The sequence below is a fragment of the Muscardinus avellanarius genome, assembly GCF_963383645.1.
Source record: "Muscardinus avellanarius genome assembly, chromosome: 4".
Classification (NCBI taxonomy): domain Eukaryota; kingdom Metazoa; phylum Chordata; class Mammalia; order Rodentia; family Gliridae; genus Muscardinus; species Muscardinus avellanarius.
Genome location: NC_137789.1, coordinates 35,987,740 through 36,011,686, shown reverse-complemented (window position 1 = coordinate 36,011,686; position 23,947 = coordinate 35,987,740). Strand labels below are relative to the sequence as shown.

At 41.8% G+C, this 23,947-nt stretch overlaps 1 protein-coding gene across 1 annotated transcript in view; it reads right to left on the bottom strand.

The window, feature by feature from the left end:
* Positions 1 to 888: 888 nt before the first annotated feature.
* DPYS (dihydropyrimidinase) overlaps positions 889 to 23,947 on the bottom strand; it is a gene marked incomplete at both ends in the record, with an annotated part of 82,579 nt that continues 59,520 nt past the window's right edge. Inside the window, 2 exons of the mRNA XM_080694439.1 lie at positions 889 to 1,005; positions 13,335 to 13,542. Of these exons, the coding sequence (XP_080550565.1) occupies positions 889 to 1,005; positions 13,335 to 13,542 (325 nt within the window). The remainder of the gene's footprint in view (positions 1,006 to 13,334; positions 13,543 to 23,947) is intronic.

The window sequence follows — 23,947 nt, the reverse complement described above, 5'->3', positions numbered from 1 at the left end:
GTCAGATAGGGACCTGGCAGAGCAGAACCAGAAAACAACCAAAGAGAAGGAAATTGACAAGGATGGTGATAATCAGTGCTTCAAAAGAACGATCTGCTGGACACGGTGGCTTATGCTCATAGTTCTAGGACTTGGGAGGTTATGACAGGAGGACTGCAGGTTCAAGGCCAGTGTATGGTAACTTAGCAAGACCGCACTTCAAAAATAAAAAGTAAAAAGCACTGGGGATGTAGCTGAGAGACAGAATCCTTTTGGATTCAATCCCTAATACCAGACACACACACACACAGAGAGATCTGCATTTAAAAGATTGAGAGAAAACTGATGAAGCACTCAAATATCTTTGCAAAACTGATCATATCTATAATTCTAAAAATTAAGCATGAAATAAAGTCCATCAAATGCTATCAGATAATTTTTCAAAAATTTCCATCCCAGAAAGTAGCACTCACTTTTTTCATGCATTTTAAATTCTAGAACAAAACTGACTTACAGAGATTTTTTTCATACAAAGTAGTAAATCTTGATCAGGAAATGGTTCTACATAGTGTACGTAGTAGGGCTGCAGGGCCCTCTGCGTGTTACCCACCTGATGCTTTTGCCCATAGTAGATTCTCTAAAGCTCTGCAGAATGTTCACTTACATCCCAGAAAGTTAACCTCTAGCTAGCCTGAGGCATTTTCAATCCCCAAGGCTCATCAAAATGTTCCACTGCCATAGATCTTTTATCAGTCCTTAGCTCAACTGTCCTCAAGTCTTGTATCATTTTAAAGCCTTTGACCTTAGATTCTTTACATGTTCACAGAAAGAGAGAGATATTAATTTCACATGTTGATATTCATTCAGGAATATTTTCTCTGCCCACAGTCCCTTACCCACACACCCAGATCAGGAGTGAGCCTGCATCCTGGTCCCAGCTGCTGCATCTTCTTTGGTCTCTCTGGATTTCAATATGGCAACTTCTCCCTTATAGGGTGCGCGCTTTACCGGTGTAGGTGTGCGAGTCTGAAATAGAACATATTTCATTTCTCTCTTGTGGTTTACTGACTTCTAAATTCAAAGCTATGCATTGTCAGAGCAGAAGGGAATCTGGTGAACTCATCATGCTCCTCTGCCCTCTTGCCCTCCCCCAGAATTTCCTAGCAACCTTGGGTCTCTGGCTGTCCTCTGTTGGTGGGTGTTAATCTGTGTCTAGGAAGGTCTAGGAAATGTTCCATCGAGGCCTCTGCCACACCTCATCTCTTGAGTCCCTTAACCATTCCCTATAGTCCATCCCGTTATCCTACCTTTTCTTCTAGTTTCCATCCTAGTTGTCTGTGTCCCAGAATGCTTTGCTGTTCCTAAGACTCTCCCAAGCATTTAGTGGCCCATTACAGCAATTTGCAAATTATGTGTTTCATTTTCCTGATTGCCTGATATCAGGCCTCTATTGCAGAATCTCACTTTGTCCCTGGCCAACTACATAACAGAACCCTGGGCTGAATCCAGCTGGAATTAATCTAGTGACAGAGAACAGTTTCAAAATGGGGCCTTTGTAAGCAAAAGAACTCGAGAAGTAACTAAGTCATGATGTTTGTAAACATGCACACAACTTCACCAAGTCAAGAGGTGCCAAACCTCAGTGATGGATGTGAGAGGCTCTGGAACTGGATTGCCTGGGCAGTAGCTCAGTCCTGTGCTCCAGGACACTGAGCTACAAACTGGGCCTGAAAACAGCACCTACATTATAGGAGTGTTGCGAGGATTGAAAGTTGAGAGGACTAAGCATAGACGAACATTTAGAAAAATGCCTAACACAGAATAAGCTTGCTATGGTTCAGATCTGGTCATTGCCCAATGGCTCACGCATTTAAGGCTTGGTCCCCAGTGCAACAGTGTTCAGAGCTGAGGCTTTTTGGAGATAATTGAGTCATGAGGGCTTTGACCTCTTCAGTGGATTGACCATTTGATGGATTCATCATTTGAGGTAGAAGGTGGTAGAAAATGTAAGAGGTGGGATCTAGTTGAAGAAGGTCCTTGGAGGTATATCCTTGAGGACTATATCTTGTTCCTGGCCTAGTCTCCCAACCCCCCTTCTTGGCCACCATGAGGCAAGCAGTTTTGTTCCAACCCATGCACTTACCATGATGTCCTGCCTTACCACAGGCCCAGAAACAATGGAGCCAATTGACTGTGGATCAGTACTTCTAAAGTCATGAGCCCAGATATGGACTGAAATCTCTGAAACCATGAGTCCAAATAAATCTTTCCTCCTCTAAGTTATTTTTCTCAGGTGTTTTGTCACAGCGATGAAAAGCTGACTAATGCAAAGCTCTTAATAAAAAATAGGGGGAGTGGTGAGTTGGCCCGGGCCACCCTCCCCCCTCATGCCATTTTGGCATGGGGCTGTAACTATTTTCTGTATTTCTATTTTCTTGTATTTCTATCTTTTTAATAAACTTCTTTAAATCTTCAAAAAATAATATACATACACACTCACATAGATACACATGCCCACATACACAGACAGGTAACAAGTTATTGTGGGTCTCATTTTGGCCACTCAAACTAATATACTATAGTGATCAACAAGATGGGCTTTGGAGTGAGGCAGATCTAATTTTGAACTCTCCCTTTGCCATTCACTAGTATTTGGGAACTGACGAGTTCATTGATGCCTCTGAGCCTATAATACAGAAATCTGGTAAATAAAGCCTGTCATTCTCTTGAGGCACACAGACACCTAGAAATGAGGTGCCAGCTTCCTATTTCTGCCACTTAGCCCTGGACACTGTGGCCACCTGGAGCCAGTCTATGGCTGACACCTGAAGCTCACCTAATGCCCGCTCCCTCCACATTCTTCCGTTCAAGTCTTGGCCCCTGTGTTTCTTCCTCTCCTACTTTTACTTCTCAAGGCAGACTGCATGATATGTCACTTAATCCAAAGCTGGACATGTAATTTATCAACCAAACTAGAACTCTTATGAGAATGGAAAAGATACTTAACATGATTAACAGGCATAATCCAGGATCATGAGAGCAAACCAAGATTTCCTTGCACCCTCCCCTTGCCTAAAGGCTCCTTCCTGTCTCTCTGTTCCTCTTGGCCTTCATACTCAGTATAAACCATGAAGTGTTTCATTTCAATCATTAGCCGAAGACCCCTGGAGAAACTGCGTGCTGTGGGTCCCTCGTCAGCGCCTACTCCATCTCCCTCTTCCAACAGCAGTTCCTGAACCTCCTGGTTTCCAGCTGTTACTTTTTGTCTGTCCTGGGCTCAACTGGGAAGAGATTATGACATCGGTGGTTCAACTGTGGCCATGAAGCATTGTACATGTCCACCTCATTCAGGGGTGGGCTTGTTTCAAAAACTAATCAGCCCCTTAGAGGCTCCCTTCCCCACCCCTAGCCGCAAGACCCAGGATAGCATCCTTTTATACAGCCTAATACTCATCACACTAGGAAGCTTCTACCCTCCCTGCCACGTCCACTTTCTGACATGCCACAGCTTTCTAAATTATGTGCTTACCTTTCTGACTCCCTCAGCCAGAATATTTCTCTGTTTCTCCATAATAAGTACCCAATAAATTGGGTAGAAGGAGTATTTTGGGGTTTCAGGAGGTTTCCTAGCTAAGCTTGCTTTCTTTTTGTGTGAGCTGGGCTGGCCTGGGCTGACTCAGTTTCCCTCCTACTTGTTTGTTGTGTGGCACCATGCACCTGCTTTCTAGGCTGTACTTTCTCGATGGCCAGTTGCTTCCTGCGGGCAGATCTCAGGTCACCTAACCACTGCTATCTGCTGCGCAGTCACTACCATCAAGCACCATGAAGCCTGGCTAATCCCCTGGTCATGCTGATCATCATGAGACTCTGACCCGACTAGCCAGGTCTTATCTGCACAGTTTCACTCTTTATCTGCCTCTGAGGCTCCCAGTGGGCAGGGCCTGGTTTCCTGCCAGAATGCCCACGAGATATCAACCATTCCTGTTCACACTGCCATCTCAAAGACAAACTAACCTTCTTTCAGGAGTCCTTTGCTGTCTCACAAGACACAATCTTTCATTTTGATAGGTAAGTCGACAGGAATGAGACACAATATAATTCTACTCTCAAGCCTCCTTGTATTCTTAACCTTTAGCTATATTCTTATCCTTAGAAGTGGGTTACATACATACGCTCTGTACTGGCTAGCCTCAGGTCTATTCATCCCTGTGCTATCTCCTGCCCCTGGCATTGTGCTTTGTATTTTAGAGCCTCAATAGATGTTCACCATGACAAAATGGAAAAGTGGTGGCACTAGCTCTGTAGAATTGTAAGCCATCACCACTGTTATTTAGAATTTCATTTGCACATTTGTTTTCTAAGTAGATTCAACCTACCACTCTTTGGAAAGTTACTCTTGCTCTTTCTCTCTAGTGACATTGGAAAATATCCATCTGAAGTTTGAAGTACTTTGTGTGACATGGATCTCCACATATAGTGAGACCAGAGTTCAATGCTCAGAGACTATAGTAGTAGGTGGGTCAAAAAAGAAAGAGGATTTCTTACCCTGGTATCTCAGATGAATAATGTGGTCACACAGACTATACCCCAATTCCTCTAGTTGAAAGCATACCTAATTTTTAGAGGATTTTATGCAGCATGAAACACTCAGAAAGACCAGAAAGAAGAATCAAAGTGCTCTCAGCTAAAAAGTGTAAGCCAATCTCCTCTCTTGCATTCTGGGACTCCATGATCTCTTGTTTCATTGGGAAGCTTTCTCAGGTTCCTTGACCACTGATGGTTGGTTGACCCAGAGCTCTATCTTAAACTCCTTTTTGTTTCTGTCTAACATAGTCTCCTTGGTGGACCTAGACCTATGGTTTTAAATCTTTGTGCTCTGATTCCCAACTTTATCTCTAGCTTTGATCTCCTTCTATGTCCAGATTTCCTCTATCTAAATGAGTGGGTGTCTACAGCACAGAGGTGTAAAGGTACATCAACAGAAGTAGAACTTAATCACGAGGAACCAGAGTTGGGACAGGTAGGATAGAAGCCTTTTGAGATTGGGGGCTGCTGTCTCATTAATGTCTTTATCCCTAGCACCTTACCTGGTACTCAGCAACACTTATTAAATGAAGGGAGACTGACTAACTATTGGACTTTTGGAACTATTAATATACTACTAGACAACAGAATCATTAGAGGGTAACATTACTTAAAATTATTTGACAATGGGGCCAGCGAGGTGGGTATCTGAGCCTGCCATGAGGCAAAGCTGCTACTGAAGCCTCCGAGGCCGGGATCAGAGCCTGCCGAGGGGTTAGGCCAGTGCCGGGGCCAGCGAGGCTGGGATCAGAGTCTGCCATGAGGCAAGGCTAGTGCTGGGGCCTCCGAGACCAGGATAGGAGCCTGCCGAGGGGTTAGGCCAGTACTGGGGTCAGTGAGGCCGGAATCAGAGCCTGCCATGAGGCAAGGCTGGTGCTGGGGCCTCCAAGGCTAGGATTGGAGCCAGCTGAGGGGTTAGATCAGTACAGGGGCCAGCAAGGCCAGGATCGGGGCCTCCCATGAGGCAAGGCTGGTGCTGGAGCCAGTGAGGTCGGGATCAGAGTCCTCCGCATGGCCAGGCCACTACTGGCGCAGTCAAGAGTGGGATCAGAACTTGCAATGCGGCATACACAGAGAAATATCACAGAAAATAAAAAGCAGATGCTTCCCCTAATTAGCAAAAACTAGGAGGAAAGGGGTAACAGGAGGAGGTCGAGTTGTCAAAAGGGCCTTATTGAGAAGCAATTAAGGTGACCAATCAGAGGGGATGGGATGGGGGAGGATGGAACCTCTTTAAAATTCATGAGGTATGTAAACAAATATATCAAAGATAATCACTAATCAAGCATGGGATTGAGGGAGGGGGAGGAAATGGGATGGGGATTGGATGAGGGCTGATTGGATGATGTGTGCTTGTATATCCTCTCAATTCTTGTATTCCAATGTGATGTATGATGACAATGCACCAATAAAAATAATAAAAAACACCTCAAGATATTAAATATTCCAAAAATGTATTTTGGGGAGACTGATCATCTTTCCTCAACTCAGTACATGCTGGTCAAGATTACATTATCACATTTCGACAGCAATGCTTTCCATTTTGATGGTATCACAATCAAATAAAATGGCTCCAGGGTAAAAACCATCCCTATTACTGTCCTAAGTAATAGAGAAGCACAGATGGCATCTCACCTAACAGGATGCTGGTGGATCTCTTTAGTTGATGGGAGTTCAATTTGAGTTCATAGGATTTAATAATGATTGTCATTATGATGAGTTAATAGAAAGACAAAAATGAGAATTATATCCTATGCGGTACTATGAATAAACATTAATTGCAATCATCATTATATCTGCATAATTGCAGAAATGCTTTTTGGTTCACTGATCAGGGGAAGAGGAAGCTGTAAATTGATAGAAAATTTAACTATATTGTCTGCTGAGAGTGGAATGCTGGCATTTTTTTTTTTTTTTTTTTGTAAATGGGAAGGCCAATAAAGAATTCTCAGACCCCAAGGAAGCTACTAATAGGATGCTGCCCACTGAGGCTAAGATAAAAAATACTGATAAAGACCAAGCAGGCCACACTGGCCTAGCATTGGACAGCCCAATTGAACAGCGAGTGAAATCCATGTGCAGCCTGGTGAATTTACAGGGTACTTGGCACTCATTGAACTGAGCTATTCAGGGTTCTGTGAACTAGTAGATCCTGAGCAGCCCCTAGGTTCCACAGGAATTACCTGGAACATTTGATCTGTGTGCATTTGATGTTTTACAACCCTTCAAATATCTCCAAGTAACTCTTACCTGGGCTGTTTCTCAAGGACAATGCAACAATGCTGGGCCCTCTCATTTCGGGGCTGGTTCTTCTGGCCAGCCACAAAGTAATTGGGGAACCCTTTGGGCAGAGAGGAAACTAGGGGAGCCCTGTGCTGAAGATGATAGGTTGATGGCTCTCCATTTGAGAAGGGATTATACTTTGTTTTTAATGTGCTGTGCTGCTAGGTTACAGGGATTGGTTTGAGGTGGACAGACCTGGGTCTTAGTTCTAGAATGGACACTTAGTCACTATGTGACCTCCATCAGTCTTGGTTTCTTAATCTGTAAAATAGGAACAACACTATTATTTATCTCCCGGGGTTGTTGTAAGAATGATAATACCTGGTATCTAATCAGTGATCAATAAATATGTGTTGAATGAAGGTTGGATGACTAGATAACGCATGAAAAAAGAATACAGGTTGAGTCTCCTTTATCAAAAATTCTAGGGTTTTGGATTGGGGAGCTTTTTGGACTTTGAAAGTTTTTCATACTTTTATTGGTACAATGTAAATATATATCATAGTGAGCAACATGATAATATTTGCATACACTTTACTGGTTGAGCATTTCTAGTCTGAATATCTGAAATCTAAAATGCTCCAATGCATCATGTCAGCACTCAAAAAATTTTGGATTTTGGAACAGTTAGGATTTCATATTTTTGGATTAGGAATGCTCAGCCTTTATTTAAAAAAAAAGTTCTATACACAGTAGTGTTCTAGTAAATAGAATCAACCAGCTATACTCTTTCTTAAAATCCTCATTGTGTATAGCACTTGCCCATTTCTGTGGTATAAATACTCCTACCAGGTCTGATTCCAAGCCACCAAAGTGACATCCCCGAACAAAGACCTGAGCAGAGATGCACACAAGTGACTCTTGTGAGCCAAAATGAACCAGATCCGGCATATATATTACCTTTTTATTATTAGCAATCAATCCTAGGAAACTAAGACTTTATTTATAAGATATGGCAGTCAATGACATATTCTTAGATTATTTCTTCTGAGCTACCACCTTGAGAAAGACATTGACAAACTTATTTCAGAAATGGAAAATGCCCATTTCAAGGAACAAATCAGCCATCCACTCACTTTTATCTTATCTACAAGGCAAATTATGCTTATCATTGCAAAGATACAACCCAGTTTAAAAGCTTTGGCAGCAGTGTTCTAAAATCATATATCTCTAAAAAAACTATTTCTGTTTCTCTATAAAATGCAATGTGACCTGTATTTTTCAGAAAAGGTTGAAGTTACTTATTACTGAAAAAAAGAGATTAATTAAAGAATAAGTTTAAAAAGGTCCTACTTTCAAATTTTGGTGGAAATTTTAACACTCAAAACACATAAGCAGTCCATAAATACAATTCATTTTAATTTAAAGAGCTATATTGAACTGTTTGAAAAAGAATTTAACAGTATGCAATTTTGTTTCTTACGAATCTCTTGAAATGTCTAAATATCTAAGTTGTTGGTACTTCTTTTTCTAATATTTTAAGTGACTTTTTATATCAAATTGAAATATTTTGTTATCTTTAGCAAATAAAATTTGATGTCCCATCTCCTGATTTGAAGTAAATAACAATTCCCCAAAGCTGCCAAATTTAAGTGTTTTTTCTTTCTTTTGAAATACCTCACCACATCGAATAACAGTGCTACCGCACAGTGTGACGATGGCACATTTTATTACGTAATAGAGTCCTGGGTTGGAGTCAAACTCACAGATAACCTACAATTTTGGATGGGGCATGGGGGCAATCTTCTGAGTTAATTTATTTAAATTTCCTCCTATGCCCCTTTAAAATGATTGCCTGTGTTCCTATGGCTTTTAGGTTTTTAATTTGTCAAATGCCCACTTTATACTAAGTATCAGCTTGGAAAGAATAAGATGCTGTTCTGAGGGAACTACCTCTCTACTCAGTTTCAGGGCTGGCAAATGCTGACAGCTATGATGACCTGTGCTTTGGGAGTCCGCAGGAATTTTCTTGGGGGTGGGGGAATAACATGTGAGTAAAAGAACTACTATGGGCCATTTCTGCTAGCCTTCAAATTCTTATGCCCACTCACAAAGTAAGCTGAGTATTTTAATTAATTTAATTAAGTTATTTATTCATTTTGGTACTGGGGACTGAACCCAGGGCCTTGTGCAAGCTAAACAAACACTTTACTGAACTATATCACCATCCCCAGATAACTGAATATTTTAAATGACAAAGAAAGAGGTCATGGAAATTTAAAGTCTAGAGTTCCTGGCAAATCATTTTTTAAAAAAACCTTAGTATGATATTTTTATTCTATAAATTATCTTTGCCTAATTGGAGAAGGTCTGAAATATAGACAATGGTCATTTTCTCCTCTTTTCTTGTCTCTTTGAAGATACCACAGTATAGTGGGAATCAGGATAATCTATCACAAATCTGGCTCTTATGTTTACTTACTTCTTAGCTCAAGGAGAGTTAATTTTGGTTAGACTTAGCTTTTTATCCTGTAAAATAGAAATCATATCTGCTATGTAAATTTGTGGATTAAGTACAATGATCACCATAAACCAGCAAATCCAGTAAGTTTTCAGTATAACATATGAAAATGATAACTATTATTTATTTATTTATTTATTTTGCGGTACTGGGGATGGAACCCAGGGGCATCCTACCTCCAGCTATACCTCTAGCCCTATTTTTTTAATTTATTATTTTGAAACAGGATCTCACTGAGTTGCAAAGGGCCTCACTAAATAGCTCAGCATGACTGCGATCCCGGATCCTCCTGTTTCAGCCTCCCAAATGCTGGGATTACAAGCATGTGCCACCACGCCCGGCTTATTGTTAGTTTTAAAACAATGAGTTGCTTAACGCCTAAAATGTTGATCTCAGAAGAAAATATTAAGATACTTAAATAATTCACAAAACTGATAGTCAATAAATAAAAAATTAAGTTAGCATTAATACTGCCAACAAAACGCAAGACAGTTTGAAAAGGAGAAGTGATAAAACCAGTCATTTAGTGATCTCTGTGGCCCAAACCATTTTCCCTACAAGAGGAAGACACGGAGCAGCCAGGTCAGGTATTCCTATAAGCTCCACCAGGGGTCCCCTGTTAGCCTTGAGCCCCTGCTGGGGACCAACTGGAACTGGCCACCAAAGAGGCTTTGCCTCCCACTGACTTTAATTGCTGCATTATCTACCATTATATCTACTTCCTTATGATTTCCTGAACCCATCCTTTCTATGCATTCCCTGGTTTACTGCTATAGCCTCTTGAGTAAAAAACCAGCTGCCACCAACATTCGCAATTTGGATTAATTTTATTTTCCTTTTTTGCATTGCTGGTGATGGAACCCAGGGTCTCTCACATGCTAGGCAGGCACTCTAACACTGAGCCACATAATTTTTTTTAATAGCTCTTTTCCAAACCTAATGCAGAGTGATTTCTCTTGTAGTACCAAAGTGAACTCAATTTTTATATTTTACAGTATAGTTTACTGCTTAAATTTACAATTTTTGGAGTCATATAATGAGGGTTTATGTTCTGCCCTGCTATATACTTGCTGAGCAACTTAGACAAGCTTCTTAATTTCTCAAATTTTTATTTTTTGCATGTGGTGCTGGGGAATGAGTCCAGGGGCATTCAACCTCCAAGCTACACCCCCCAGTCCTATTTTATTTTATTTTATTTTATTTTTTATGTTGAAGCAGGGTCTCACTAGGTTGATGAGAATTTCACTACTTGTTAATGCTATCCTTGAACCTGCAGTCTTCCTGACTCAGTCTCCCAAGTACTGGGACTACAAGTGTGCACCACCATGGCCAGTGTTACTAATCTTTAAAATGAGGGAACTTATGCCGCCTTCCCTCAGGGCTGTCCCAGTGCTAGAACCCTTACCAACAGGCCTTGCATCCATTTAGCATCATTGCATTGCTGTTATTAACCAGAGATGTTCATAAATAACCTGAGATTCTTACAATTACCATCTACCTGTCATCTTTCACCATGGACACGTATAAGTTAGCCCCATGGCAAAACAAACTGTAACCTTAAACACCATCTATTTTGACTGAAATACAGTATAAAAAGAATCATGGCATTATTGTGAATTTAAAGTCATTCTAGAGCATTTGTTTACCTAGTCAAAGCCTTAGAAAGAGCTAAAAAATGGAGGACTTGTGTAATGGATTTTAAGAATCCATAATTTAAAAAACAAATCATAAGATGTTAGAGGAAAAAAACAGAGATTACAAAAATCTAAGTGAAATGATTCAAAAAATAGACAGAGAACTTTGGAAAAGCAAATATACATTTGAAAAATGGAATGAAGAGGGGGAAGCTTTAGAAAGAATTCACGGGCTACAAAGTCTATAAAGCCAGACAAGGGATAGAGTAGAGCTTGTGGGAAGAAAGCCACAAGTTCCCTAGGGCCCAGCCATTCATCTCCGGCCTGTTTTTGCCATGTGGGATGGAGGGCACAGGCTTGCTTCCCTGCCCCATCTGAAATTTTCAAAAATTTTAGTGTATTAAGCTATCTAAAATTCTGTACAAACTAAATAAAACTTGTGTAAAAGCTCAGGATATAGTAAAAGCAAATTATCCCTTTTATTTCACAGAGTTCTTACAGACATGGGGACCTTTGGTTATAAATTCAATTATTAAAAAATGTTTTATTAAAAAGACACAGAACAGCCGGGTGTGGTGGCGCACACTTGTAATCCCAGCATTTGGGAGGCGGAGACAGGAGGATTGCAGCTCTCAAACCGCCTCAGCTACTTAGTGAGGCCCTTTCCAACTCAATGAGACCCTGTTTCGATATAAAGAATTAAAAACAGGGCTGGGGAGTGTCGCTCGGAGGTATGATGCCCCCGGGTTCCATCCGCAGTACCCAAAACAAAACAAAAAGACACGGAACTGGTACTTATTGACTTCCTACCATGTGCCTTAGTATTAAAAGATATTGAGTCTCACAATTTGTTAGCGAGGAAACATTTCCATTTTTCAGATGAGGAAACCGAGTCAAGGGATAATAGGGGAACGTGCACACAGCCTAGGCGACACAGCTGAGAATTGGGAAGCCAAGGTGGAGCTCCTACTTATCCCCCTACCAACTCCGCCACTGCTCCTGACAGGAGGACGCACCTTCAGACCTTCAGTGGAAGCGACAGCAATCCCTCCTGGGCCTCAGCTCAGCTCTGCGCTCCACCCGGCTCACCGAGGCCACGCCTCCTACGGCGCTCCCAGCCAATCACGGGCGCCGCCGGTAGCAGGCCGCAGGAGCCCAGGCTCCAGGCCTCGCTCAAGCTCTTCTGACCAAGGTGGCTGTCGAGGATGCTCCCGCCCAGATTTCTTTTCTTCTTTCCTTTCTGGGGTCAGACTTGAATTGCATTCTGGGGCTCTGCCAGTCTTTGGGGCTCTCTCCCATTTTCTTTCACAAGTGCTTCCCGTAATAAAACCCTCTGGGTAGCCGGGTGGGCGTGGTGGCACACGCTTGTAATCCCCGCGCTTGGGAGGCAGAGACAGGAGGATCACACTAGTTCGAAGCCAGTCACACTGGCTTAACAGACCCTGTTTCCAAATAAAAAATAGGTCTGGGAGTGTAGCCCGGAGTTAGAAGGGCTTCCAGGAACCCCAGTACCACCACAAACAAAAACACAAAACAAAAACAAACACAACAACAACAGCAGCAACAACAACAACAACAACAACAACAACAACAAACCCTCTGGGTGACTCTGCTGCCCGGTGGTCAGCGGTCCCTTCCCCCACGGTCAGCAAACCTGCCCAAAGGTGCCAGTTAAAGAGTCTTGGTCTCACATAAAAACTTGGCTGTTTTTTGCCTTCCTTGCAACTCCTAAGTCAATGCTTAGATGTTAACATTACACTGCTCACCACACAAAATAAATAATTAAAGAAAGAAAGAAAGAAAACCCTCTGGATGGACCTTTCTCGGAGGACCCTCGCTAACACAGTTGCCTACAAGTCCCGAAGGCCCTGCGCTTTCCTGAAAATAAACCAAAAACTACAAAACAAAAACTTGATACATCAAAAAGCCCCTGTCTGCAAAAGGGAATGCATGCCCCCCAAAGCCTCCTTCTTTGAAAAGGGATCTGTAAAAATAAGAAAGCAGATGCTTTCCCTAATATGTGAAAGCTAAGGAGAAATGGGTCACAGGAGGAACTCTAGATGAAAATGTAAATCCTATAGAGGAACAAATAAGACGACCTAAAGGAGGGGGTGGGAAGGGGGAAGAAGGAAATCTCTAAAACACACAATGTACTTAAGTATATTGAAGTCAACCACTAAGCCAAGCAAGGGAAGAAATGGGGTGGGAATTGGGTAGGGGTTAAATCGGTGATGTGTACATGTATGTACTCATAAGTTTTTTTACCCCAATATGATGTAGGAATATAATGCACCAATAAAAAATTAAAAAAAGAAAAGGATCTGTAATCCCCCATCAACCTTGACACCCCAGGAATCTGTTCAATCAAGTGTGTGCCGGTCCACGTGGCTCACCTGGTCTCGCTGCTGTATTCGTTTGTAAACATACTCAGCAAATGGTTTGCGCGGGATGAACTTCCCTTCTCCAGCTGAGACGCTGAGCGTGCCAGCTTCGTACACCACTCGGCCTCTTGAAATAGTCACCAGGGGCACCCCGTGGCACACCATGCCCTCGAAGATGTTGAAGTTAACGGCCTGGTGATGGGTTTTAGCTGAGATAGTCCTGCGTTTGTAAAACAACAACAACAACAAACAATGTCCCTGGATCATCGCAGGTTCACTTGAGGAATAAGAAATATTAAAAGAGAAATGACTTAGGAGAAAATTTGGCAACTCTATTAAGCCAAAGCTTATCACTGTAACAAGTGATTGTAAGAATAGAACATGGCATTAACATTTCATTACAAAGTAATTACACTTTCTGAGAGAAAAACCCAAGAGATGACTCTTTAGGGTGACTGATGACCGTAGAGTGGGTGAGAAAAGGGCCTTGTCTTTTCCGTTTAGATTCTTAAATTATTTTTATGTGTTGAAGAACATCTTTTTAGCTGGCTGTGGTAGCACACTTCTGTAATTCCAGTTCTTAAGGCTGAGACTGGAGGAGTGCAGGTTTGAGGCCAGCTGCAATGACTTAGTGAGATGCTCAGTAACTTAGCAAGAACCTGTATCAAAATAATAAGGGAAAGGGCTGGTGTGTTGCTCAGAGGTAGAATGCCCCTGGGTTCAATCCTTAGTGCCCCAAAATAAAAAATTTAAAACTCGTGTTTTTTAAATATCTTAATTAGGAAACATTTTGTACACACACATCTGATGATACTCGCACCCCAGACCCAGCCCCCCCAAATTTTGACTGCAGGTAGAGTTGAGATTTCTCTAACCCTCTTGCTAAATACCACATCTGCCTTCCCAGAGAGAATCACTATTTTGTAGATATAGTATTTGATACTTATCAAGGGAAAATGCATCTTGAATTGTTTTCCCTTGGTCTGTGGCAAAACTGAAAATTTGAAGAGAGTAGAGCTACCCAAATAAGTTAGAATATAATCTCTTAGCATATTCTAAGTTAGAATATAATCTTATAGTCTATATGGTTATAATTCTATGTCCTGTATCTGCATCTTTATCATCACTCTCAGTGCCTTTTAAAATTTTTACCTTTTTTTTTAATTGACATAAAATTGCATATATTTATTGTGAACAAAATGGCATTTTCTAAGTATGTAAACAGTGTGGAACAGTTAAATCTGGCTAATTCATAAATACATTTATTACCTTGCATATTATCATTTTTTGTGGTGAGAATGCTTTATATCCATTCCTTCAGCAGTTTTCAAGAATAGAATATTTTATAGTCATCATGTCATGTAATAGCACTCTTGAAATTATTTCTTCTATCTCACTGAAGTTTTGTATCCTTTGACCAATTTTCCCAACACTCCCCAACTATTTTAACTCCTAGTAACCAGCGTTTCCATGGCTCAGGTGCTGCCTTCCGACACCCCATTGATACCCTGATGGTCTGAGCTCTGGGGCTTGTGTGGTAGGGGAGCTATGTAAAGGTGATTGGATTGATATATTAGTAAGACTGCTATATGAAGAAAATAAATTATTTTAAAATTCATGCTAAAATGGTTATTTGAAGTAAAGAATAAGAGGGAAAAGAAAGAAAAATCTAGTCCTAAGTTAGGACTTTTTGAAACTCTAAGGAAAATAATCTAACAACAGAAGAAATAAGATCGATACACAAATATTGTTATCATAATATTATCTAAACTACTGAAAAACTGAAGCATAACAATTTTCCATGACTACTTAATGGAATTTCAGGCATTCATGAGAGACTTAAGAATACTCTGGTAGATGCAAAAGTACCTGATAATTTTGTAATAGTAAATGGAAAACCCAGGCTATAGAGAACATTTGTACTACATCGACAAGTAAAAGTGCATCGGCATATGGGCAAATAAGAAAAAAATATATACAAAGTAAAGTATTTGTGGCTGAGAAAAATGAACACAGATTCAAGGTATCTTCGTTTTTTGTTTTTTTTTTGTATACTGTGCCTATGATTTACGTTGTGATCTTAAAATGAGATCGATGCAGCAAAATATCAAATCAGAAATTTCTGTGTCATGCCAAATAAAGGTTTGTGCTTTGACTTTCTCAGCCCTGGGGTTAACAAGAGAAAGAGGACAATTAGACAATATCTGAGAGACTCTTTATAATAAACCAGTATGTAAATGAAGTTAACACCAGATGAAAATTCTAGGTCTCACCAGCAGCAAAGAAGAATATGCTTCCACTCTCACAGGGAAGGCGTCTGACAGGGTGTTATTCCTCACTTGACTTTTCCCTCCCAGCCAGAACTACAATTCCCCAGTCCTCCGGAGCATTCCCAGGTCTGGATCTTTGCACACACGCTTCTCTTGACCCTGAGTGCCCTCCTCACTTCTACTTCCCTCCTTCCACAAAACACTGCTCAAGAACCCAACTTCTCATCGCAAAGAAATAAATGTTGTAGGTGATGGATGTGCTAATTATCCTGACTAATCATCATATAATATATACATGTATCAACACATCATGTTGTACCCCACAAATATGTATCATTGTTATAAGTAATCAAAGTTAAAAAAAAAAAAAACTGGTTCCCAGAATCCAACCCTGATGACCTAGGATAAGATCGCATTTATTTCCCTGTTGTTTAGCATTGTCCAAGTGTTTTTAAATTATCTTTCTTTTTTAGTGCTGGAGATGGAACCCAGGGCCTCCCACATGCTAGGTAAACACTCTTCCACTGAGCCACACTCCCAGCCACAGTCCAAATGTGTTATAATGATCTCTTTTCCTAGTTGGTGCACACTTTAAGGCAGAGATCAGACGGTTGACTCCCCAGAACAAAGTAGGTGCTTTATAAATAGGAAATAAATAAAATAACAGCATAAATTTCCTTCTGTGAAATCAAGTTGGTTGTGTTCTCTGCCTCCACTATCTTCTGGGATATGACTGTTTTGGAAACAGAACTTTGAATTAAATAGGAGGTAAGCACCCAGTCCAGAATTTATGTTGGGTATTTAACATTTCTGGTGAACTGTACAAGTTAATTGTAAATAAATAAATAAATAAATAAATAATATTTTATAATTTCATTTTATTTGCTTCTTATCAATTTATATGAAGTATTTGTTCATCAATATCTAGCAATATTTGATAATACTGACATTACCAACCATAGTAAGTATACAGCTAGGTATTCCCTACTCCCTTTCCTCGATGACTATGGTGACACAGGCCTATTTCAGCACTTGTCAAGGCTCATATTGCTTACTACCTCATGGACCTCTGAGATGTAGAAACCACATTCATATTATGAGAATATCATTCCACATGTAACCTTGCTGTAAGAAGGTTAAAAACAACATGTGATGCATGTTTAACAGTTAGTTGATAGTTGGCAACATAAAAATACAATATGGTGTTATCTCATAGTTGATAAAATTATTGCAAAGCATTATTTAACATCCCACATAGCACAGTATGGGTGATAGGATCTGTTAATGGAAAGAAGACAACTTTAAAGTCACACATCTTTATAAAAACATCTGTTCCTTCAAATACACTTCCTCTGGTGAAATCATCCCCCCAAGACAGAAGCTAGGCATGTGCCTTCCTAGCCTCCTTTAGGGATGAGTCCTGGCCATGAAACTGGTTTCCTCCATAATGGAGTCCTGGAACAAGACTGTGTGGCAAGATACTGACCCAAGAATCAGGCACCACAGGCATCCATGTTGCTGAGGTGAGATGGATCGTTCCTGTAGAAGGGGCAGCTGTGACCAGGTTCTTGCAGTGAGGCTGAGCCCCTCACAGGGAGGCCACACGGGCACCCCAGCCCAGAGGCAGCAGCAGAGCTTTCGCTGCGTCCCTTGTCTGCCTGGGGCATCGGTCCTGGTAGCAGATCTTGTCAGCCTGCTCCTCTGGCCCTCCTGGCGATTCTGTGAGCCACTCAGAATCTTCTGGTACATTCCCTTTTTGTTTAACCATTGAGAGTGAATTTCTCTTTACTACAGCTAAGAATTGTCCCTGCCTGGAGCATCCCCCCCCCCTTGGTCCTTGCAGTGCACTGTGTACTCTCCTTTTGCAATCATCGCAGAAGTATACATCTGAGGCCTTCCTTGACCATAAATGAAGTCTGAGCTCACCTGCCCTGCAGGCATTGTCCCTGCAAGAGGCCCTGGACACAGGTGAGTGCTAAGCATGGTCTCTTGGCTCCTGTCAAGAGCTGTATTCATACAGCACGTAGGAACAGACCTGTCCTATTCTAAACTCCCCCTGCATCTTTATTTCACTATAATGAAACATCACTCAGGTTTTTGCCACCCTCTGATGTAGCCCAGGTCCAGGTGTGAAGGCCATGGTCAGACCTGTATAATCTCCCCTCCAGAGCAAACAGGCCTCCTGTCATGCAGTGAGTGGACATTCCCCTTTGAATGCCAGGAGACGATCTTGGATGGAGGCAAGAACACACACGGCAGGCTCCCCCGGAGCAGTACCTCCTTATGGCCCTAAGGCTCGGTGGCACCGGGAGATAACCAGGGGAGGTGTCATGTACAAAGCACAGGTCAGCTCGAGAGTGGGCCACACACATGATTCCATCCTCGGACCCAGAGGAACAGGCATTGTGCTTTTTCCCTTAGCTTTTAATCTCCCTGCTTCTGGTGTCAGCATCCCAGTTTTACTTTCAAAAACTTCTTTTCATCACCAGAGATAAACTGGCAAGACTTTTAGCCATAAAGTCCTCCTCTTGCCTAACCAAGAGATAGTTTCTTTCCTCGTCTCTTTGGCAGAGAGGACTGAAAGTGACCAGAGGGTGCAATCTCAGACGAAGAATAGTTCCTGCTGCAGGCTGCCCCTGGGCTCCATCCTTCTGAAGTGGAGCAGTCACTGTGCCTTTGGCTTCTGAGCCTCCATGGTTTTCCCATAAAGAGTGTTTCTAGCTAAGCAAGCACATGGTGGTCACTGTGACTTACAGCCACCGACTTTGACTGATGAAGATCTTGTCCTCTGGATAACAATTCCCTTAAAGGAGAACCCATGAAGCTGGGCATCATGGCAAAGGCCTATCATCCCAATACTTCAGAGGCTGAGACAGGAGGATCACAGGTTTGCGGTCAGCCTTAGCAACTTAGTGAGGTCCTCAGCAACTTAGCAAGATCTCGTCTCAAAATTAAAAATAAAATGATGCTGGGGTATAGCTCATAGGTAGAATGCCCCTGGTTTCAATCCCTAGTACCAACAAAAAGAAGAAAAGGAGGAGGAGCAAAAGGAGGAGGAGCCTACAGATGCCCATGTGTACTGTGATGCTGCTCACCACGGCTCTAAGAGAGAATCAGCCTAGGTGCACATCACTAGATAAGTAGGTAAAGAAAATGTGATGTTTATGTAAAGATATAAATATAAATACCACATAAAGGTAAAAAAAACATAAATATCACATTTCCTTTACCTATCCATATCATTCATTCACACATGCATATATATCTGAGTTATTACTTAGTCATAAAGAAGAACTTAATGCTGACTTTTGCAGCAAAATGGATGGAACTAGAGGAAACTGTGTTAAGTGAAATAAGCCAGACATAGAAAGAAAGACAAAGACCCCATATCCTCCCTCATGTGTGGAAGTGTAAAACAAAACAGAAAAACACTGACCTGAAAATAGAATAGTGATTACTAGAGGTTTGGAAAGAGGGTTGGGGTGTGTGGGAGGGTGGAACCAGGAGGATGGACTAGACCCTGCATGCTGTATTCTTGTATGGCAACACAATATTGAACACCATTACTGTGTGCAGTTAATGTATTTTATTATATTATTATTATTATTATTATTATTATTATTATTATTATTATTATTATTGCAGAACTGGGGATGGAACCCAGGAGCATTCTACCTCTGGGCTATACTCCCAACCCTATTTTTTATTCTTTTTTTTTTTTTTTGGTGGTACTGGGGTCCCTGGAAGCCTTGCTACCTCCGGGCTACACTCCCAGACCTATTTTATACTTATTTTTGGAAACAGGGTCTCCTAAGCCTCTCCTGTCTCCGCCTCCCAAGTGCGGAGACTACAAGCGTGAGCCACCACGCCCGGCTTCTTCTTCTTTTTTTTTTTTTTTAAACAGGGTCTCACTGAGTTGCAGAGGGCCTCACTTAGTAGCCGAGGCTGGCTGCAAACTACAATCCTCCTGTCTCAGCCTCCCAAATGCTGGGATTACAATCGTGCACCACCACGCCTGGCTTAATGTATTAATTTTTTAAAAAAGTAGCCCATAAATATTTCTGAGACAGAGTCCAAAAGTTCTGTGATACAAAAAAAAGAAGGTATATTCAACCAAATCTACCTGCAGAACAGTAAATGTGGGATGAGACTCTTGTTCCATTTGTATACAACAGTGAAGAACTGTGAGATTCATTATCGAGTATTTTTCAAATCTAACAATGCACAAATCAGCCCAGGATAGAAGCATTTGTGAGAAATACCTTCTCCCTCATTACCAGCTGGATACTGGCCTGCCCTGGTGGCAACCAGGAAAACACAGAGTGATTAAAGTCCGTCTGTGCAGCCAGTAAGGCCGGCTTCCAGGGACTTCGCCTCCTCATTAGCAGATTCACGGGGAGGGTGTTCTCCGTGGTCACTCTGCCCCAGAGGAAAACTGCTCTTTGTCACACTCGCTGAGAGCCTGTGTCAAACAGGCGGTCCCCGGCACGTCTCGTTGCAGAGGGTGTTGCAGTTGTCTTACTGAGTCCCAATTACAGAATTACAGCCAACACATCTCCAGGGCTGATGCTGACAGGGAAGCAGAGGCCCCAAAGATAACACTGAGCTTTTTTCCAACTTAGTTAATAGCTTTGATACCGCTCATCATAGCTACAGAAAAACATTCTACTATCCCTCTGCAAATCACTTTCTATCAAAGAGCCCTGTGCTCTGCTCCTACAGATGAGAAAATCACTGAAAGTAAGCCAGAAGGAGACAGAAACACCACCCATGAGCGTTCAGAGAACACTGTGCAGGGGAAGAGAATTTCTCAGAGTGCCAAGGGTCTTCCTGACCCCAGAGAAATGATTTGTCTAGTTATTTTGTTATATTCTCTCCAGCTTAGTCATTTTGTCCCAGTTGCCATGAGAACAACAACAGAGTGAATAGAATTATCTCAGGCAATTAGTAGCATCTTTAATACTGTGCCTCGTTTTTTTACATTATGTTATATGATGCCTGCAAAATCAACATGAAATAATACTAGTTCATTGTTAAATCTGCTCAAGGCTCCCTGAGGCAAGCATGATCATTAATCCCATTCGATCAAGAACAAAGAGGCACTAAAAGATTAGTAACTCGCTTACAGTAGACAGTCTGAGTTCATGCATCTGAGGGTCTGAACACAAGTTACGACAGGAACTTGGACCGTTGGCTTCCATGGTCTCACAAGACAACTGTGTCCTTAAAAAGTGTTATGGGGAGCCACCCCGAGAGCAGTGAGTTAATGAAAACATTTTTCATCCCCAGGAAACAAATAGGAGGCAGCTCATGTCACACATCCTGATGTTTCTTGGTCTGTTTACCACTTAGCAGCAAAGCATTTAAGATGCTATTTAAAATGCTGTCCGCTGACATTGACCAGCCATTCTCAAAGTAATCATGATAGGAGATATTCTTCCTCACATGCATTCCAAATGTCTACTTCAAACTACCTCTCCCGTCATTTTCCTGTACGTGACAAGTTATATAAATGCGGAACGTAGCAGCCACATCTCTGGAAATGCTAACTGGCGCCACTTCAGTACATCGCCATTATTAAGCAAAGTTGCTGCACAGTGCACCCATCAATCTTCCTCCCTCTGTTCAGACTACAACATTTGCCTCCTACAGCAGAGAAAATGGGAATTGCTTGAGCCACATTATTAAATCGAAATTGGACAATAACTTGGAACTCTATTGGTGCTCAATGATGACAAAACATTTAATGCAGGTTCATAAAAAATGCTGCCCAAACATTGACTTAAAGGAATTGAGTGAGATTGCAACCTTGCTGTTTTGTTCTTGGAGCTGTGTGATGTCAGTCATGGATGGGTGCTGTAGGTCAGGGTTAGATAAATAAGATTTAAACACCAGAAAGTTGACCTTGGAAGATACCATGCCCTTCACAGCATGTGCCTCACATAAGACTGATGAACAGAAGGGATTTTATATATGAGGACTTTTATATACATATTTGTTCATCTGAAAATAACCTATTAGCAAATTTCAGGAGTACTACTTAACATAAATATTGCATGTCCTTTTAGAAAGTGGGGAAATAAAAATAATTTAGTGTCTGAGAGAAACGAGAATTGAATGTGATTCAGCCAAGCTAGTGTGATACTAGGATGTATGTCCTATGAATATTAAACAGGTAAGTGCTTATAGGTAAAAGATGGTTATTAGCTTTTGGAAGGCTGGGCTACTGGCCTGGCCTATTGGTGAGAGTTAGAAATCACTTCCTGTGATAGTGTGTGGATTTGGTCTTATAATTTTATCATCACCTTCATGGGGTGATGTTTTGCCTTTGGCAAGATGATATTGCTTGACAGATACAACTTGAATAGGAAAAAAAAGCTGTTGGTTCTGTATCTCAGAATATACCAGGTAAAATCCACCCAATCCCCTTCCTAAAAATACCGAATAGGCCAGGCACTATTTGCTACACCCAGTTCTAACTCCTGGTCTTAGGAAGGAGTGCAAAGGGCTGGAAGGTGAGGAGGGAGGCAGGCAGGCTCTCACCTAAAGGAAAAGACTAGCTGGGTGGCAGATACAGCCAAGGAACTTCGGAACTTTACTTTTATTTATTTATTTTTAGAAAGAAGACAGTGACCTATTTTACCTCCACCCCTACTGAAGGGAATGAAAAGAGTTGGTAAGCATAATCCTGGCAGATGAGATGCAGCCTGACATAGGGAAATAGCCGCCTGCCAGTTAGGAGTGAGGTTGGTCAGGGAGGGACAGTGTGGACTCCAGAGAGCCAAGGCGCTGTGCGAAACCCAGGGGGCAGGGCTGCAGCGCCTCCTTTAGTCAGAGAGAAGGTCTGGCTCTGAGAGCCTGGGAATCCTGCCAGCTCTCCTGGGAAGACACAAGGCAAGCGTATGCCCCAAGACCCCAGCAGGACTCCACTTCCAAGTCACAGGTGAAGGGACATGTGGAAACTCCAAGAATATCAAAAGAATTTTCTCTGTAATAATCACAGTGGGTATTTATGGACTCTTTGCTCTGTGCTGGGCATTTAGAGCATCATTTCATTTAGCCCTCCCAGTAAGCATATGATATCAATACTATTATTATTATTCCTAATTTATTGGTAAGAAAACTGAGGCTGAAGAGGTCATTTTGTGTAGAACATCGCTAGTGCGAAGCAAAGCTACACCTTGAACTTAGCTCTATGTGAAAGAATTCTACCTCCAAGCTACACACACAGCCCTTTTTTTTTTTCTATGTTTATTTTTGAAACAGGATCTCATTAACTTGCTGAGGCTGGCCTCGAACCTGTGATCCTTCTGTCTCCATCTCCCAAGTACTGAGATTACAGGCTAATTTTAACCTCAGTGCCATCTTATTTGGAAGTGGCCTGAATCAGTCAATTGTGATGCAGAGCAGAGGGCATCAGCACTCTGTTGGTGTACTTCTGCCTGGCCAGAAAATCTCACCGACTGCTCAGAAAGCATCAGCCTTGAATTGATTGAGTCTCTCAGTGTCCACGTGTCCACATGGAATTTCTTTAGCATCTTCCAAACCTAAATGGTGTTTGCTCCTGCATAACAAAGTAACCTTTTCCCATCACATGGGGAAGATGTATTTCTCCATTTGCTGTGTGAAGATGGTGCAATGGAGAAACAGACCAAGAACTATCAAAGACCAGAGACTCCCTGGTGGTTGTGATGTGGACTGGAGATCAAGCAGTCCATCAGAGGAGTCAACCCTGGATGTTCAAAGGGAGGAATCTGCAATCTCCCAGTCTCTAATCCAGGGGTGTTAAACCACAGTCCCTGGTCCACGGGCCAAATCCAGCTCACAGTGTGCTTCTGTAAATAAAGTTTTATTGGGACACAGTCATGCTCACATATTGTCTATGGCTACCTGTGCACTACATCAGCAATATTGAGTAGTATCACCCAGATCCTACTCAAAGCTTAACAAATGTATAGTCTGGACTTTTATAGAAAGAGCTTGCTTTTCAGCTGCAAATAGCAGTGTTTGCTTGTGATCTCAGTATTTGGGAGGCTGAGACTCCAGGTTCGCGGACAGTCTCAGCTATGAGTGAGGCCTTCAACAACTTAGTGAGACCCTGTTTCAGAATAAAGAATAAAAAATCGGGCTGGGAGTATAGCTTGGAGGTAAAATGCCCCTGGGTTCAATATCCCCAGTATCGCAAAAAGAGAAAAAAAGGGAGGGAGGAAGGAAGGGAGGGAGGAAGGGAGGGAGGGAGGGAGGGAGGGAAAGAAAGAAAGAAAGAAAGAAAGAAAGAAAGAAAGAAAGAAAGAAAGAAAGCTTGCTTTACTCCTTAAAATGTCTCCAGTGGCAAAACAAAACAAAACAACAACA